The following is a 19,642-nucleotide window of genomic DNA, read 5'->3' as shown; positions in this document are numbered from 1 at the left end:
ATTTGACCCAGAAGGCGCATGCATTCCTGAAGGGACATTGACAGCGCCGACCTCATAGCCTGGACCAGAAGACGAAGGTTCGTCTGTTTGACAGGAGGCAGGGACACAACTGCCCGAACTGTATCGAACTGCATCCCCAGGAAAAGAATGGACTGTGCTGGCTCCAATGACGATTTCTTCCAATTGATCAGACACCCGAAGTCCATCAGGTACTGAAGGGAGAGATCGCGAGCCGTTATTGCCTCCTCTGCTGTGGGTGACACTATGAACAGGTCGTCCAGGTAGGGGAGGATCGTAACCCCCTGTCTTCGAAGAAGCGCCATGAGAGGAGCCAGAATTTTTGTAAAAACCCTGGGAGCTGAGGCCAACCCGAAGGGTAGGGCCACAAACTGGTAATGGGCTTGACCTATAGCGAAACGCAAGAAACGCTGGTGAGCACTGCCGATAGGGATATGCAAATAGGCGTCGCGGATGTCTATCGACACCAAGAAATCGTACTGCGACAGGGTCGCTATCACCGATCGGAGAGACTCCATGCGGAACTTCCGTGTCTGGACGTAAATATTCAAATCCCTGAGATCCAGCACCGGACGAAACTTGTCCTCCTTTTTGGGGACCACAAAAAGGTTGGAATAAAAACCCTTTCCCTGGTCTTCCGGAGGAACCTGAACCACCACACCCTGCTGTAGGAGAGAGTCGACCTCCTGAAACAGTGCGGCAGCCAGTCTTGGCACGGACGGAATGCCCGTCAGACGAAACCTGTCTGGAGGTAGAGAATGAAACTCTATGAAATAGCCTGCCGACATAACCCGTGTCACCCAGGCATCTGCTATGTGGGGTGCCCAGATCGACCCGAATTGTAGCAGACGACCTCCCACCCGAGAGCCCTCGGGGGGATCCCTGGCGTCAGTCAGCCTTAGCGGACTTTTTATCAACCTCCCGTCTGTCCTGACGGGACTGTTGCTTCCAGGGAGTACAAGATTTCTGGGCGGATCTGCCGGAGGATGAGGGACGACCCAATCTCCAAGAAGGCTGACTGAATCGTCCCCTGGCCCGAAAGGACCGAAGACCTCTGCCGGGCCCTGTCCTGCAGGCTGTGGATGCCACTGCCTTTTTCCCAGGCAGAGTAACATCCTTAGCTTTAGCTTTGGCAATTAGTTCCGAAAGATCTGAACCAAAGAGCGGACCGCCCTTATATGCCAGACTAAGCAATCCCTGTTTAGATACCGCATCTCCGGTCCACTGTTTAAGCCACAGAGCTCTTCTAATCGTGACTGCCGAAGTCTGAGCCCTGGATAGAATTGAACCAGTGTCCAGTACTGCATCTCTGCCATAACACATAGCTTCTTCCATTCGCTGAAAAAGCTTTTCCACTTCTGAACGCGAAGTCCCATCCTGCCACGCCGCACGCAGCTGATCCAACCACCGCAGAGAAGCCTCACCGGCCCACATGGCCCCCAAGGCCGCTTGGAAACCATGACCTGCGGCTTCATAGATGGATTTCGCCGCTGACTCCGATCTTCTGTCCAAAGGATCCTGAAGATTGGCTCTCCCTTTAACAGGAAGCAGGGAAGACTTGGTCAGCTGAGACAGAGATATATCCACCTCAGGAGAGGGAACCCAATTAATAACCATCTCCTTGGCACAGGGATATAGGGCATCAAAAAAAAAACGCGTTCCTCTGAAGCGTTTATCCGGACACTGACGCTCCTTCTCCACCGCTTCGTTAAGTTCCTCATGCGCAGGTAATGTAGAACGAACACGGAGCGTCTTCTGATACAGACGGGCCGACCTAGACGGTCTTGTCGGCTCTTCAGACAGCTCTAATACTTCCCGCATGTCCTTAATAAGCCATTTCTACACGACCTGAAAGAGAAACAGAGCGATCCTGTTAACCCTCCTCTTCGGACTCAGAAATTTCATCAACCGAATCTGTTGGTGAATCCGAAGCCTCTGATGTGCTCTGCGAGGGAGACAACGCCACCATAGTCTTGTGGCGCTTTTTACCTCGTGGCATTGGGTGTGATCTAGCTGACACCCACTGTCCCAGGAGACTAGAGAGACTATCAATGGAGCGAGTGAGCGCCTCCACTTTAACATCACTGAGCGTTGAACTTGATGTAGTAGAAGGCCTGAGTGTATCAGAGGCGTGCGACTGAACCTGAAACGGATCAGGAGACCGATCCGCACTCCCAGGCCCCTGATCCAACATGCCACCCACACCAGATGCCAGGATGTACAACAAGGATGGCAAAAAAAGTGTAAAAGCTGCACAGCCTGTTTTCAAAACTCATTTTTTTTTTTTTTTTTATATATGCGTCAGGCTCTGAGGGGTTAAAGCTCACCCTTAGAAAAGAGCTACCCCAGAAAGCCGAGCAAAAATCAATAGGGGGAAACTCCCTTAAACACCATGTGTTTCCCCTAAAGTTCCACTTTTTCAGAAGGGGTTAACATCACAGCAACTATAATACTACGCTGCCTAAAAGGTCAGTGAAGTAAATAGCTTTAGGAGAGAAAGCGGCAGTGCTCACGAGGACTCCTAATAGGTAGCCGAAGTGACAGCACTGACAAAGAACCCCTGCCAGAGGCAGAGGGGGTACTGCGGCGACCGCTCCTCCTGAGTGTGTCGCTTCACTTTTTTTTTTTTTTTTATATACAGTGCCTACAAGTAGTATTCAACCCCCTGCAGATTTAGCTGGTTTGATAAGATGCAAATAAGTTAGAGCCTTCAAACTGCAAACGAGAGTAGGTTTTATGAACAGAAGCATAAATCTTACAAACCAAAAAGTTATGTTGCTCAGTTGAATTTTATTAAATTTTAAACATAAAAGTGTGGGTCAATTATTATTCAACCCCTATGTTTAATATTTTGTGGAATAACCCTTGTTTGCAATTACAGCTAATAATCGTCTTTTATAAGACCTGATCAGGCCAGCACAGGTCTGTGGAGTTATCTTGGCCCACTCCTCCATGCAGATCTTCTCCAAGTTATCTAGGTTCTTTGGGTGTCTCATGTGGACTTTATTCTTGAGCTCCTTCCACAAGTTTTCAATTGGGTTAAGGTCAGGAGACTGACTAGGCCACTCCAACACCTTGACTTTTTCCCTATTGAACCAGGCCTTGGTTTTCTTGGCTGTGTGCTTTGAGTCGTTGTCTTGTTGGAAGATGAAATTACGACCCATCTTAAGATCCTTGATGGAGGAGCGGAGGTTCTTGGCCAAAATCTCCAGGTAGGCCATGCTATCCATCTTCCCATGGATGCGGACCAGATGGCCAGGCCCCTTGGCAGAGAAACAGCGCCACAGCATGATGCTGCCACCACCATGCTTGACTGTAGGGATGGTATTCTTGGGGTCGTATGCAGTGCCATCCAGTCTCCAAACGTCACGTGTGTGGTTGGCACCAAAGATCTCGATCTTGGTCTCATCAGACCATAGAACCTTGAACCAGTCTGTCTCAGAGTCCTCCAAGTGATCATGTGCAAACTGTAGACGAGCCTTGACATGACGCTTTGAAAGTAAAGGTACCTTACGGGCTCGTCTGGAACGGAGACCATTGCGGTGGAGTACGTTACTTATTGTATTGACTGAAACCAATGTCCCCACTGCCATGAGATCTTCCCGGAGCTCCTTCCTTGTTGTCCTTGGGTTAGCCTTGACTCTTCGGACAAGCCTGGCCTCGGCACGGGAGGACACTTTAAAAGGCTGTCCTGGCCGTGGAAGGCTAACAGTAGTTCCATAAGCCTTCCACTTACGGATGATGCTCCCAACAGTGGAGACAGGTAGGCCCAACTCCTTGGAAAGGGTTTTGTACCCCTTGCCAGCCTTGTGACCCTCCACGATCTTGTCTCTGATGGCCTTGGAATGCTCCTTTGTCTTTCCCATGTTGACCATGTCTGAGTGCTGTTCACAAGTTTGGGGAGGGTCTTAAATAGTCAGAAAAGGCTGGCAAAAGAGATCTTTAATCCACACATGTGAAGCTCATTATTCTTGGTGCCTGAACTACTTCTTAATACTTTAGGGGGGCCAAACAGAATTCTTGTGGTTTGAGGGGTTGAATAATAAATGACACTCTGAATTAACTTTTTACGTTTTAAAAAAAACAAACAAAAAAAAAACAAAAACAAAATTTGCTGCAGTGCATTTTCCACTTCCAGGCTGATCTACAGTACAAATGTCACAATGTCAAGTTAATTCCGCATGTGTCAACCAGCTAAATCGGCAGGGGGTTGAATACTACTTGTAGGCACTGTATATGCGTCAGGCTCTGAAGGGTTAAAGCTCACTTTTAGAAAAGAGCTACCCCAGAAATGCCGAGCAAAAAATCAAAGGGAGAAATTCCCTTAAACACCATGTGTTTCCCCTAAAGCTCCACTTGTTCAGAAGGGGTTAACATCACAGCAACTATAATACTACGCTGCCTAAAAAGGTCAGTGGAGTAAATAGCTTTAGGAGGGAAAGCGGCAGTGCTCATGAGGACTCCTAATAGGTAGCCGAAGTGACAGCACTGACAACGAACCTCTGCCAGAGGCAGAGGGGACTCACCGGTACTGCGGCGACCGCTCCTCCTGAGTGTGTGGACGGACGGACGGGGAGCAGAGAGCAGGAGATGCCGCTGGACGCCGAAGGGAAAAGCAGGGACTGCCAGCGCGTGCTCAACCAAGCACTTCCTGTCTAAGTAATGACGGCAGGAAGCCAGGAGACGCTAAGCCACGCCACCACTAGGCCACGCCCGCTAGGCCACGCCCCCGCTAGGCCACGCTCCCCGCCAAAGCCCGCGCTTATTCAAAAAACGAGGGCAGAAAACTTCCTACCTCTATGAAGGCAGGAAGCAAGTCAATAAAAGCAAGGAAACGCGCGCAAATACAGGGAGCTTCCTGCCTCAATGAAGGCAGGAAGCAAAAACGAAAAAGCATGCGCAAATAAAAAATAAAAATTACTGGCCTCCGTCTCTGCTCCCCAGTCAAGGCAGCGTCTGAAATTGACAAGAAACACACAGGCAGTACACTTGCCGTAGCCGTCAAAGATACTCTTTAGACCAAAGAGCACTTACCCAGCTGAACGCCACAGGGATCCTCAGGGATGTGTGGCGCCATGGCCCTTTGCTCCCCCCTATGGCGGAGCACGCAGGGACCCTCTCAGATGTGTGGTGTGCGCCTCCGCCAGGGAGCGCCCGGTATCCCCCGGGGCCGGCAGGCATAAGTGGGAACCTCCTCAAGGGGTACACAGAGCTGCCAGGGGAGGGTCATGGGTCTCAGCAGCGCCGAGACCCCCAGAGACCTCTAGACCACGGGGGGTCCAGGACTCACTGGATATAAAATAACAAACTCTTCTGAGGAGCTGCCGAAGCAGCGACTATCCTCTGGGACCTCAGATAAAAAGACTGATGAACATGGGAGTAGGAGGAGCCTATATACTGGAGGGGCCGGTCGTCATTTTCCAATCTGAGGTGACTATCCTATGGGGCTCCGCCTACCCACGAAGTAGAGAATCTGCGTCTCCCTTCCTTCCCTTCTGCTGCTGAAAGTAGATCTATACACTAGTTATCTAGACAATTCTACTCACACTTTGTGAGTGGTAGGTGGCAAACATTTATATTTTTTCAATGACGAAGCATCAAGGCAGCATTAGGTATTTGCTACGATCTATGACAGTTTACCCCTTCCATCTTGGGGTCCGATTCCAAAGGCAAGCAAGAGAAAATTATAGAAAAAAAAAAAAACAAGAGAGAGAACAGACAGAATATTCGATACAATACCACTTCCACACTTAAAAGGAACATCAAAATGTTCTTCTCTTATTAGGAGGACTTATTCAGTTGTCTCCCACCTCAAAACAAGCCTTTCAACAGGTCAATAGTCTCGTATGACAAGGATTCCATTCCAGATTCTCTTGCGAAAAACTAACCACATTTATTTAATCTTCTTATAATGCATACAAAAAGTTACATAATACATAATAAAAACATCCGTAAAAGTAGTCGATGCATTTTAGAAAAATGTCCTCTTTCTCAAAACAGCTCTCATGACCCAATTGTATTAAATATCACATTACTCGCCTTAGTTCTGGCCCCTTCTTCATTACTCATACGGATGCTGTAAGTGACGTATTACTGCTTTCCCCACCATATAAGGGTTACACAGTACACCACCGTTCCGCTCCGTGAAGGTACGCTCTATCAATCTCTGAACTGGGTTATCCCATTAAAGCTCTCACGGTCTCTTCTCTCCTCTACCTCTTACTTCGCTCATATTCTAAACCAACATTTACATACAGTATAAAACAAAATATAACAACACAATCTATAGATGCTATATAACAGATCACTAGGCTCATACAACAGGAAAGACCAAATACACTGCACATGTCTGTATAGCCTCCTAAACCTGGATATACTGTAGATTTGTCAATGTTTTCTATGGGGGCGACTTTCTAGTGGCTCAAATCCAAATGGTGTTCTATAGCAAAGTGCTTTGACACATTACGGATCAAAACCTGCAGGAATGAAAGAGACTTAACCGGCATCTCATAGACCACAGAAAGTCTGCATTTCACTGCTGCGCTTTAGTTAGGACTCATAGTAGAGTCAATGTACTGAAACCATGCACCCTCTGCATAGCCAGAAACATGACTGGAAATTCAGTCTGCATTACGTACACCATATAAGAGGGAGAGCGGAAATTCTTTTGCCTTCGACTCTTTTAGACAATAATGTTATCATGCATATTGTAAGCCTAAACCAGTGCAGATTCCAAAAATGGGAAAAGTATAAAAGTAAGACATCTATGTTTCTTATTCTAAATCCATATAAGATTATTGCTTACTAAAAAAATATATAGCTGTTGTAGAATTGTAAGCGTCCCAATATTTAAGAATGTCCCAAAGGCAGTTTGCACTTTTTTCCTGAAATGAATAAGATTGTGTTTCATAGTTGAGAAAAGAAGAAATTCCGGCAGATAAGGTATATTGTACATATCCTCTAATACACATCAGCTGTGGAAGAGTGCCAACATGTTTTATATTTCCAATAAAGTATGTGTTCCCTTGCCAATTGACCACATAATGGGGATGAAGCTGATTAGTAAATCGGCAGTAAAACAGTCCAAATTTGCAATAACAAAACAAATAACAGGAATAAAAAAGTAAGTAATTTCTATATTATATAAAGTATTAATATGGTGAACAGTTGTATACCGTTTCAATTTGTTCTGCTTCCCACACCCATATACAGATGTAACATTCATCACTAGAACACATGGTGTTTACTATAGTGCTGTGTAATCAGCCAGAGCTGGAATAATGCAACGTGGCACCAGCTAATAATAAGCTATGTCTCTTGCTAGTTTTCACTGGAGCATTGCAACACCGTACTTCAGAGAAAACAAGGAGAGCCATGTGAGTAAGCACTACGTCTAGATCTGCAGGTGCAACTGCAACTTACAGGAAGCCTATTGAAGTCCAGACGCTGGCTGTTTATAGAAAGGTTTTCTAGCACAAATACGTACTCAGCTTTCATGGTCCCACCATTTATGACAAGTGATGAAAGGCTGGCAACATGGACAGAGTATCTATGTCAAAAAGAATTGACTTTGATAGAAAAGTCCAGTCCTATTAAGAATAGGTGACTAGATGCACTGCCAATGTTTGTGCCTGGGATGTGTATCACAACCACAGTAGACTGATAGGGTGAAGTCATCGCACTGTGACACTATCTGACCAACAGTAAGGATGAAGTGAGAACCGGATGCTAAGTAATACCCAAAGCAGCATTTAGCAAGGTTCTCTGCTTTGGACCTTTTATTTCCAAGTGGTGATTGACAATAAACGGATTACAAAGTGTTCGCCTTGATCAAGTGTAAATTGTAGGGAAATCTAACCATGCACATGTAAGGCCCAAAACATCAAGGTGTAGTTCACGCCGGTCTTGAGAGGACATGAGCTACAGTCAGACATGAAGAGGTTGTCATTGGACCATTCTATAGTAATTTGCTCTGACCTGTGGCCAGTTTCAAACATCTTTAGATCATAAGACTCTGCCCGACTGCTAGGTGCTTCAGGCATATATGACGCAGATCTTGTCGGGCGACCAGGCGGTTGGGCTGGATTTTACAATCTGAACACAGTCCCTGTTATGTGTGAAACCAGCCATAGCTCAAGTTTGTATGCTGCCAACTTGCTACTTGTGTAGTTTACAGTAATTCTTCAAAAACTTTTTCCTTCATATTACATTTATCAAGCTTCCAAGCAAAAGAGAAATTAAAGAAATTGTTCAGTACCTAGACAACCCCTTTTTAAATAAAATAAAAACACCTTATACTCGCTTACGGTGCCAGCATTATTCCACCGATGTTAGTGTTGGGTCTACCAGAGATCCCGTGACATTGTTATGCCACGTCAGTCCTAGATCCAATCAGCGGCCGCCCTCAGGAAGCTCCACTCTCCTCTCACTAATTAAACTAAATTAGTGAGTGCAGCTGAGAGGAGACATTCGTAGAATGGTGCTGGCACTGTAGGTGAGTATATAAACTAGTCCCAGGTTCATCCGAAAGTGTGAACCTCTATCAAAAGGAAGAAGTGAGAGTGCAGCAGCTGGCACCGCAAGGGAGTATAAGGTGTTTTTATTTTAAAAGGGGGGCTACTTTATTTAAAAGGTGTTATTCAGGTAGTAGACAACTCCTTTTAGGTGCAGACTAAAAAAAACATTTTTCTATTACAGACAAAATAAATCCTTTTATAGGTACACTGTTATAAAAAAAACTAAAAAGATCTTACCAAAATATGTTAGCCACCAAGCTTGAAAATTACAAAGGACGCCATCTGGTAAGACTTCACTCTGGTAAAAAGAAGATAAATAATATTTCTTAAAAGGCCATAGGAACCTAAAGACCCTAAACATCCCTTCTCTTTCGCTATCCTTGGCCCTCTACCATAAGACAGTCAGAAGACAATAAAACTGCACTCCCTGATGAATTACCGGGATGCTGAGAGAAGACGACTCCTGCTGTAAGATGTCTATTTTGTCAGATTTAATGGCCACTGAAAATTGATTTGTAATAGAGAACTAATGGCGGTGACTTGTTAATGAATTTACTATATAAACTCTCATGTAAAACATGTGACAGAAATCTTACCATCACATAAGCGATGCTGTCAAAGAAAGCAGCAATGGCCAAACTCAGAATCATTTTCTGTGGAGGAGAGAAGGTGTTACATTAGTCATTGCATTCAGATTCTAGAACATACATTTTAAAACTTAGAATTCTATTTAGAAGAGAAAATAAAAATATGTTACCAGAGGTGTTTTATTTAATGTGAATGAGGAGTTCAGGAGATGGGAAAAAGAAGCATTTTCACCGATAACATATATTACAAAGTTTCTTCTACTTGCTTATACTATTTATTAATGCAATGGTTGTTGAAGTGACTGAGACCATTTCAAGGGTAGCTATGATTGGTAACATGCCAAAGAGAAATTTCTGAATTATTGATGGGCGCTTGGTAACTGTTCGGCTCTCCATACACCATTCACTATGCTCTATGAATCTTGGCAAGCCTTTTTTTGTGAACACCTACCAGCAAAACTTCATGGATTACTGACAGGGACCCAATGGCTCCGATTAATCAAAGTGCTTTCACCAGAAATCTGATGTAAAAAAAAACTTTGATAAGTTGCAAAATTTTTTTGCAACTGGAGGTTGCACAAAAATTTTGCAACTCTTGGAGTTTTCATGCCAGTTTTGCCCAGCTATATCAAAATGGGTGGATCTGGGGTGGGACAGGGGAGGAACCGTGCATAACGCCATAGCTCATCTAATTGATTATGTGCTGTGGCGTGGCTTACGCTAGAAATCTTAATCCAGTCTTTAACTGGAGTAAGATTTGTGGGAAGTAGCACAGAGGCACATGCTACTTATACAATACGCCTTATTCGTTAAGAAGTGTGCGCTTCTTAATGAATCAGGCACCTCTGACTCCAGCACATCCCCTCATGAAGACCAACATGAACAACACCGATCTTAATGAATTGGGACCAATATATTTAATGCAGGTGGCACCTAATTTCTAGTCATTTTAGATCTCAGATCACTGTAGCCGGTTTCATTTTAGGAGTTAATTTAACTATGATGATATTAGGAAATTGAATGATAACATTTTCTCCAATTTCCCTTCAATGTTAGAATAAAATCCTGTAAGCAGTCCATTAAAATAGTGTCTGCAGGAAATAGTGCCTGTTTTCTGCTGATGCTGGCTGCAAGGAAGAAAGATGAAATATAATTTCATTATTCACTTTACTTTAAATGGGTTGCGGTTTAGTTCCATGTATTCAAAGTACTTTGAACACATTTCCTCATTATAGCAGATGTCTACTTCAATCAAACGTTTATGTGTATAACAACATTCCCTTTATGAGCAAAAAAAAAAAAAATCAATAGTGTTCCATCTTTACTGCGATCCCCAGATGGACTTTCACCTTTCACCATGCAGGCAGTAAAAAGCTGCAAAAATTGACTATTTGTACTGACTTTATTGGGATCTACATTTTATAAAGCCTGAGTCAGCTGATCCTTCAGTGACAAACATACGTGACGTGTGAAGGACACATCTGCCCCTTTTTTGCATCTTTAATAGTGACACAGGGCACTGGTGTTATCTTATGTGGAAAAAGGGCCTTTGGGTCCCTTCTGTCACCAAGGTCTGGGAAGACTTCTTTCTCTTCACCTCCTAAAATTACACACCAGATACAAATTGCTCCAAAGTGACTCTTTCCTCATACAGGACATACTGCTGCGCACTCTTCCTTTTTGCATATTGGAAGTCAGGGAACTTGTGAGACACACAAGCTAATAGTGGGGTACAAGTGGACTGCCACAATGTTGCAGATAGACACACTGAAATAAGAATCTATGAACTGGCAACCTTTTGATTTTCTCTGTTAAGGAAACTTACTTGAGCCCTTATCTACTTCTACCAAAACGTATGATCTGAGTCTCATGTTATTTCTCTAGATTAATACTTTAATATTTATTCATATTTATCACATTCAAGTTCAAACAACAATCCTTTCATTTGTTATAATTAACTTCTTGGACTCCTTAGCACATGACACAGAGTAAGTAAGGCTAGTACTAGACATCTGATTTTGACTCACAGTCTGTGTCACGGGTTTGCCATGACAGAGAGGAGCCAGAAGACCGCAGCATCTTCACGCACGCCTGCACTGAATAGAAGCACTTCTCCCTCGTATTAAATAGCAGTAGTGCAGGGGTTAAACTGTTCAGCTTGGAGTCTCTGTAGCTTCTTTCTTGGATGATTTCATCTGTGCAGTATCAGCCACTCCCCTCTCCTATATATTCTCACCTCTGGCAATCTGGATTGCCAGTGTTAAGTTTTGTACTGTCTGGTGAGGAGTGTAGGATTCGGTGTTCGGTATACGCGTTTTGGAGAGTTGTTCTGTGACTGCTGGGTGTTTTGGCTGTGTGCAAATCCTCATCCTCTCCTATTTTTGTATACCTTCCTAATCCCTTCGGTGTTTTCCCTCCGTTGTCTGTGAGTGCATATTTTATATGATTGGTATTTTCATTTATCCCTGTATGTCCTTCCTTGTTTGTCTGGTTTGTGTATTTACATGCACTATTCCTTTCCACTTCCCTGGGAGGGGGAAGGGACAGATAAGGGCTGATTCAGGAGTACAGCAAGGTAAATAGTCCCAGCATCTTCACCACCAAAAGTAACCTACGGAGCAGGGAGAGCTAGGGCGCCCCTAGCTTTAGGGACAGGGTAGGAGCCCCTGGCACCGGGCTATCAGTCAACAGAATCGTAACACTGTGTACATGTAAGAAGATGGCAGTTGTGCCCACGTTCCCCCTTGTTGATATGTGCTGTGATGTGATGCACTGTAAAGTTTTACACTGTTATGTGATAGTGAGTGAGTATAAATAAAGTTAAGAGCTGGGACTAGCTCAGAGAGGGATCATTGAGGAATTCCTGATAGTGAGTCAGGCAGGGCCTTGCTTGCAGCTAGAACAGACCTTTGGTCTGAGTACTCAGCAGAGCCGCATGAGTTGGGTGTCCCTGACTTGGGTGGAGATAGAGGCAGTGGATACCGAGATCCGGATTGAAGAGTGAGAGAAATACAGAGTGATGCACAGGAGATGGGTCCTGGGACAGGATGCCTAGCAGTACGGCCCAGAGTTTATAACTCAGAGTTAACAGGCCAGGATGGAACATGGAAATATGGGACAAAGAGAGTGCTCGGGCAGGAGTTCCATGACGTCATCAAGGAGAGAAGCTAAGTAAAGGCCATAGTGACAATCTAGCTCCACCAATGCAGAACCGCAGGTTGAAGTATAGGGCTCTCACTTACTGAACTGTAGTATTGAGCTGGGTTGTGGTGAAAATAGAGAAACTTGAGGCAGAAACAAGTAATCTTGGAAGAAGTAGGGAGACTGTGTGTAAAGATGCTCCATGTTGTAAAAGAAACGTTCGTGAAGTTATGCACCCGCTATCTAGCATTCAGTAAAGACTGCTTATTTTTGACTCGTGATCTCCCTCATTCAACTTCCCAACATCTGGTCCTGGTCGAAGTCATTGGTATCATGCGGCCTGCAAGGGCGTAACGCCCCCATAGACGAAGCCCACACACCCAGCCAAGAGCCCCATCTTCATGTAGCGTGTCGGGTGTGAAAGACGAGTACCTTGTCCACGGCTACTGCCCTGTGCCATGTTACATACAGACCATGATTTCCGGGTCTGTGGTCTCCTAACCAGAACTCTCCAGCATCATAGTATATATCAGGCTGCTGGATTTGGATCAGTGGAACAGAAGCTGATCCAGAAATCACAGTCCATACAAAGGCAGTGAAACTCAGACGTGTGTAGCTGTTGCTTACAAAATCACTTATGCAGATTTTAAAACTTGATTTTGAACCCCTCACATATTGTGTAAAACATATTGGCTCGACAAATAAACATAGGCAAGTGTTGGGAGGTAGAATACATGAATGTACCGTACATAATTTATTTTGTAAATATTTATCAAAATTCTGTGATTAAAGCCCAAATTCAGCGTAACAGAATGTACGACAAACTACAACCGTGAATTTATCAGTCACTCCTGAACGAGTCTCCTCTTGCACCTCATAAAGGATGAATCCTACAACTGCTTATCTTATTTCTTCAGGATGTGCTCAAATATCATTTTCATGCTGGCTTCACAACATATCAGCTTGTGCTGGGATACAATGGATTTCTACCTTACAGCCTACAAAAAATAAAGCAGTGAAATAATTCCTTATCTTGCTAATAACACCAGTCATGAAAATCATCAGTATATTTATTGAGGTTATCCACTGATGGACATAAGTCGTCTACGTCAGAGTGTGACGGGCATAATGATAATAATTTTATTTATATAGCACCAACATATTCTGCATCTGTGTTCATAGAAAAACTGAGCAATTCTCAGGTAGCATTTCTGTATGACCTGGATTCTGTATAACGCTGAGTCCAGTGATTGGCGGCAGATATCACATCTGATATATGGGATGTGATGTCTGCAAACATACAGGAAGGAAACTGGAAGGTAAAGCTTGCCGAGACTATTGGCTACAGTGAACAACCATGGCAAAAAAGTTTATTTAGAAACTTCCAGGCATAATAACAGAGGAACAGCATGATGCAGAGGTCATAAAGAAGATAATTTGGATTAAATGTCTGTTTTAGGAGACTATGCTCTGAACACCAGATGTTAGGCTAGTAGGAACAATTGTTGGGCAAAAGTTAACAAGTTTAGAACAAGTAACGTGAAGCTCCAACACCTTCGGACCTGCTTAAAATCTACAATACTGAAAAGCAGAAACAGCAATTACAAATAATAATGCTACTGAACTCACTGCTATTAATATTCTGAAGATGAATGTGCAGAACAGGTTTACAGAATCTGAAACTCCCAGCAGATTATACCATCTGAATATTTTGGCTGGGTTCATAAACAGCTGAAAAAAAATACACAAAAGGAAACCCAGCAAAATCGCATTAATATATGCAGGTTTTCCCAAGGAATTTATTATTGTTGACGATATCCGTGGAAAAATCTAAAAGGCTTTTTAGGAATTTTAATTTCTGCATTGATTATTTCTGCTGCATGTGAATGGGGATGGAAATACCCCACTGACTTACACTTACTAATGAGTATAAAGTTATATGCGCACGAGTCTTTCCCAATATTTAGAGCACATTATGAATTCATCAAACTACTATGTAAATACACATAAAGAAACTAGTGCTGACACTTTTATACAGCTCATGAAATGCCATTTATCGCACGGAAGGTGCAATGTTGGTTTTGGAGAATCACAGCTTGGTTACTGTTCACAGTGTACAAGTACTAAGGAGATATGCAGACACTACGCGCCTCCAAGTGATTTTCAAAGAAATGGTTTGTTGTACAGTTCAAACCAAGGAGACACAGACAGGCAAACCCTAAGGGAGACATAACAGAGGCAAACCGTGATTAAATCAATAAGAGGACGTTCATCGCTCTGGTCTTCTGGTAACTGACTCGGTAGTTCGACTATTGTACTTGATTCCCACTACATAAAAAACCCAAAACAATAAATAAATAATTTCTCTGGCTACAAAGCTACAATATACATCATCCTCTCTCTGCAGGTTACAAAGTCAGAAAACCTAAACTGACAAACCTCTATCACGTCAATGCCCCTCTAATGTCAGCAGACACATGGTGGGGTCTGAGCCCTCCAGCATTTTGCAGCTCTCCACTCCACTAAAACCCTGCTGCTAATCAATAATGTAACGTTTTGTAGATTACATTAATTAAAAATGATGTACCCATGCTCAGATATCAGCCCGCCTAGGTCTCTTCTGGACATCAGGTTTTTCAACTTCCAATGACGTGACTCTTGGGGCTTGTCCATGTTAATTTCAGTGAGCATGCACCTGACGGCGTTTCCGACGCTCTTCCCCTACCATGCACCAGTCCCCCATTCTATTAAGCCTCACATCACTGGTGCCTGCGCAGTCAGTGCCCACAGCAAATGGCTGCCAATCTTCTCTAAACGTCACTGGTCATTTGCAGACATAAGAGGCTGTCAGATAAACAGGTCAGGAAAGATAGCTGTCGGACACCAGTTTTCTAAGCTGTATGGCCACCTTAAGGCCACCCACGTTCACACTATCAGTATTTGGTCAGTATTTTACATCAGTATTTGTAAGCCAAAAACAGATGAGGAAAAGTATAATAGAAACACGTCACCACTTCTGTATTTATCACCCACTCCTGGTTTTGGCTTACAAATACTAAGGAAAAATACTGACCAAATACTGAACGTGTGAACGTGGCTTTGGAGATACAATTCTTGAGTGCCAACAACAGACTACAATAAATCTCACCTTCCTGGTCTTCTGTGGGTTTTAGGGCAGGACCAGGCTAAAATAAGAGATCCGATGTGGAGTTCGGCTTTAAAAAGTTTTGTTGTTGGACAAATTGACTTTACTAGAAAGCTGAAATTTTGCTCATCTCAAACTAAACTGAATCTGTTTTACAAGAATTATTTATCAGTCTAATAAACTAAAAAAAGCCATATATGTAGGAGTGCAGACATTTTCTCAATGTTTTGGACAGATCAGGGATATGCTATGCCAACAGCACATTAGATACAGAAGTGCTCAAAGTTTTGGTCTGATGTGGAAAACGAGATTTAATTTTGCATAACGGGATAATTTAAATGAGCAGGCAGGGATGGGACTGGCATATTTATAGAAGCAGTTCTGAATAGGATGACTGGCACTGAAAGCTTTCTTGTATTATGAATGAAGAGGCACAGAAAGCGCAGCTCTGGCATAAAGATATGGCCATGTGCATGCTGTTCATCATAACTGACCCAGAATACAGGGATTGTGGACAACCTGTTTTGAATGCTGTATGTGATTAATAAAAGAATAATAGTAGAAAAGGATAACTACCTCCCAATACGGCGCTGCTCGTCCATCTTATTACAATGCAGCCCTTACAGTTCAGTCAGATGGAATTGTTCAGCACACTGGGGGCATTCAAAATGGATTGTCCAGTAGTGCACAACCTTTTTAAAGTTACGAAGGGCACAGGTCTATCAAGCCCAACTTCTAATTCATTAGCCAAAGAAGTCAACAAAAAAAAACGATGCAGATGTCAATGGCCCAATATAAGGAAAACCAGAATAAATCCATGGGTCAACGTCCCATTGCAGAATTAAAAGGGGTGGCCCGAAATACAACTTAGTTTTCATCATAAATCCCTCCCTGAAACAAAGTGTCTTCAGAGACTGGGCTAGTCCCTGCACAATGGGCACTGTGTGATCTGCATAAAGACAGTGGGCTCTCACAGGCTCAAATCGGTAGTAACCTGCGGCAACAGAGCCGAGCGCACCATAAGTGTGTGCTGTAAGACGAATATCTGGCTTGCAGAGACCAGCTCTGCCCCTGCAAGTGATGTCACTTTCGGGTGCAGCGCTGGACTCTGCAAGCCTGATAGTCGACTAACAGCACACACTAACAATGCGCTCTGGTGTCAGCTCATTACTACAGATCTGAGTTGGTGAGAGAGCGAGCACTGTCTTAGCGCACATTGTGCAGGGCCTTGCCCAGCCCCTGAGACAAGCAAGCATAGGCTATGAAATTTCATTTCATAGAGGGGACAGGGGCTGCAGGAGTGACCGCAGCCTCTGCCCCTGATAACACTTTGTTTGAGTATGCCAGCATGCACCGGGATTCTCAAATGAAGTGTCATCAAAACGGAAGTAGGGAAAAAAAAGAAAAGCACTTAGGGAAGGATAGGGACTTTTTAATTCAAGTATATTATAAAATAATATAGATTATGGCATTAAATAGATAGGGATTTAGGATGAAAATTAAGTTGTATTTTGGGCTACCCCTTTAAAATCCATAACCTGTAACATTATATTTTTCAAGAAAGGCATCCTGACCCTTCTTGAACTTGTTCATTGAATTGACCACCACAGCACCGTGAGGCAGAGAGTTCCATTGTTTCACTGCTCGTATAGTAAAAAAAAATCACCATCTGTGATTTTGATTAAACCTTTTTTCCTCTAGATCATACATGTCAAACTCTGGCCCATGGTCCAAATCTGGCCCGCAGGGTGATTATATTTGGCCCACGACGCAGTCACTTCTCCCCCCCTGCACCCGGCATCGCACTTTTAATTATATTGACATCTTTTATAAGTATTTTTTTTTGTATGTGGGGCCATTATTCTGTATGGAGGACTATGTGGGGCCTATTATTCTGTATGGAGGACTATGTGGGGCCCATTATTCTGTATGGAGGACTATGTGTTGCCATTATTGTGTATGGAGGACTATGTGGGGCCATTACTCTGTAAAAAGAACTATGTGGAGCCCATTATACTGTATGAATTCATTATGGGGCCCATAATACTATATAGAGGACTATGTAGGGCCATTATTCTTTATGGAGGACTACGTGGGACCATTATTCTGTATCAAGGCAAAATGGGGCCCATAATACTATATAGAGGACTATGTAGGGCCATTATTCTTTATGGAGGACTACGTGGGGCCATTATTCTTTATGGGGGACTACGTGGGGCCATTATTCTGTATGGAGGACTACGTGGGGCCATTATTCTTTATGGAGGACTATGTGGGGCCATTATTCTGCATGGAGGGTGTCACAGTTCCACCCCTCAGTGTGTCTGGGATGGCCTGAGACTTTATCCAGGTTTTTAATTTTGACCCTCTGTATATTTGAGTTTGACATCTCTGATTAGAGTAGACAACGCCTAGTTGTCACCATGGCAGGCCTAGCTGTAAACAGATCATTAAAGAGGGAAGTCCAGACTTCTAATATCAATGACCTATCCTTAGAAAAGGTCAGTACCAGAACGGTGGCGGTTCCATAACAGAAGCTCCCCACAAATCAGCTTTTTTCAGCTCTGGTACCGGTCAAATGTAAACCGTGAATGGAGAAGAACTCGGCTCAGTTCACTGTTCAGTGGCCGTTGCTGAGAATTGCAGTTGAGCTAATATTTAAAGAGTCTATTATATAGAATGCCCCCGTCGATTTAAAAGGTGGAAATAAGATTTTTTGTAAATACCTCCCATGGTCATTTTTGCCTGTGAGGGATACTATTGCTGACAGCTCCCCAGTTATCAGGTGACCTGTCTGCAGCCGGCTCTGACACCCGCTGATGCAACGTCAAGTTCCGGCTGTAGCCGGGCGTGACCCAGTGACGCGCTCTCCCCTTGTTGATAGGCTGTGGGAGGGGTTTCACCCTACGTCACAGCCCAGCATCCAAGTGACATCAGCGGACACCTGATGCCTGGTGAGTGGTCAGCAATAGCGCCTCTCACATGCAACAATGACCACGGGAGGTATTTACAAAAAATCATATTTCCACTTTTTAAATCAATGGGGGCATTCTCTATAGTAGTGGACAACCTCTAACTGAAAATAACCCTGCGTTAGCATTGCAATCCACCCATTCCCCTAAAACTTTAGCAGCCCTCCTTTGCACTAGCTTCAGTTTACCTATGTCTCACAGTTTTAACAAATTTGTGTGTGATGTAACTATAGGTAAAACCTAGAACAGTAAAGTCCAGAGGCAACACAGCATGGCATAGAGAGCTAGAATACAGAGCGAAGGACCCTGTGTCCTTACCGTGACACTTAGTGTTTACAAGTGACTGCAGGGCTCTGCCTTTCCATCTGGGTTGAACGTTCATGTTTGTGCTTGCTCAGCAGACTGCGCACATGTGCCGGACGCCGCTGAGATCGCTGGCTCATCACTTTCCTATTTATTATTGCAATTTCAGCTTATAATTTTAACTGTTACTGTACAATTAAATAATTAATCCCAGAATCCCTGACATAAACAAGTGACCGATAACGCATTCTCGCCTAATTTGCTGTAGGACTGTGATATTACAGTGACAAAGTCAGGGCAATTAGGACCTATCTTCTCATCCAAATCTTGACATCGACAAGAAAAATGTCTGCAAAACAGTTGATTTTAACAGTTGTTTTTCTTTGTCCAGTAGTGGATTTTCCATGCTAATATGCACATGGAAAATCTACAGTGGAATTAACAAAACGTATCCAAATTTTTGCACGAGAAGTGACCTGCGGTAAAGATTAATGACTCAGCAGCTTGTCAATTACGGCTGCAGAAAGAGCAAGAATTTGTTGTAGATTTTCCCCTTTGACTTCAATGAAGATATCAAAAGCCACAATTATATCGTCTTGTTGCAGATTTTGCTGTGGATTACCTGGTTACCATGGTGACGCTTGCCTTGTTCCCCAGCCATATTCGGTGTCCTAGCCTCCAGTGATGGCTGATGTGCTCTCCGAGCCTTCGCAGCTGCTGAGCATATCAGGGTGCGGGCAGTGTTTGGTCAGGGTTGGCAATCCGAAACCTGAACAGAACCGCAGCAAAACAGAACCACGGCAAAACTGCCACAAATCACACAGTATGCTCATAAACAATATGTGGATCCACAATGGCTGAGCATGTATTACCACTGAGGCCTGTTTGGAGGTTAAGGGCTAAGTAATATTTTTCAATTTTTTATCATTGCATTGCAAGAGCTGTGTGAGGGCCAGTTTT

At 43.7% G+C, this 19,642-nt stretch overlaps 1 protein-coding gene across 1 annotated transcript in view; it reads right to left on the bottom strand.

The window, feature by feature from the left end:
• The window catches only part of LOC141228177 (uncharacterized), a 781,624-nt gene that overhangs the window by 658,347 nt on the left and 103,635 nt on the right, over window positions 1-19,642 (bottom strand). The window contains exons 4-5 of the mRNA XM_073667298.1: window positions 9,131-9,187; window positions 8,772-8,832 (exon numbers count right to left, since the gene is read on the bottom strand). Of these exons, the coding sequence (XP_073523399.1) occupies window positions 8,772-8,832; window positions 9,131-9,187 (118 nt within the window). The remainder of the gene's footprint in view (window positions 1-8,771; window positions 8,833-9,130; window positions 9,188-19,642) is intronic.

This window comes from Phyllobates terribilis, unplaced genomic scaffold (assembly GCF_046119375.1).
Source record: "Phyllobates terribilis strain yellow unplaced genomic scaffold, ASM4611937v1 Scaffold_2__4_contigs__length_985480577, whole genome shotgun sequence".
Taxonomy (NCBI): Eukaryota; Metazoa; Chordata; class Amphibia; order Anura; family Dendrobatidae; genus Phyllobates; species Phyllobates terribilis.
Note: the sequence above shows the minus strand (reverse complement) of the source record. Positions and strands in the feature narration are given on the sequence as shown.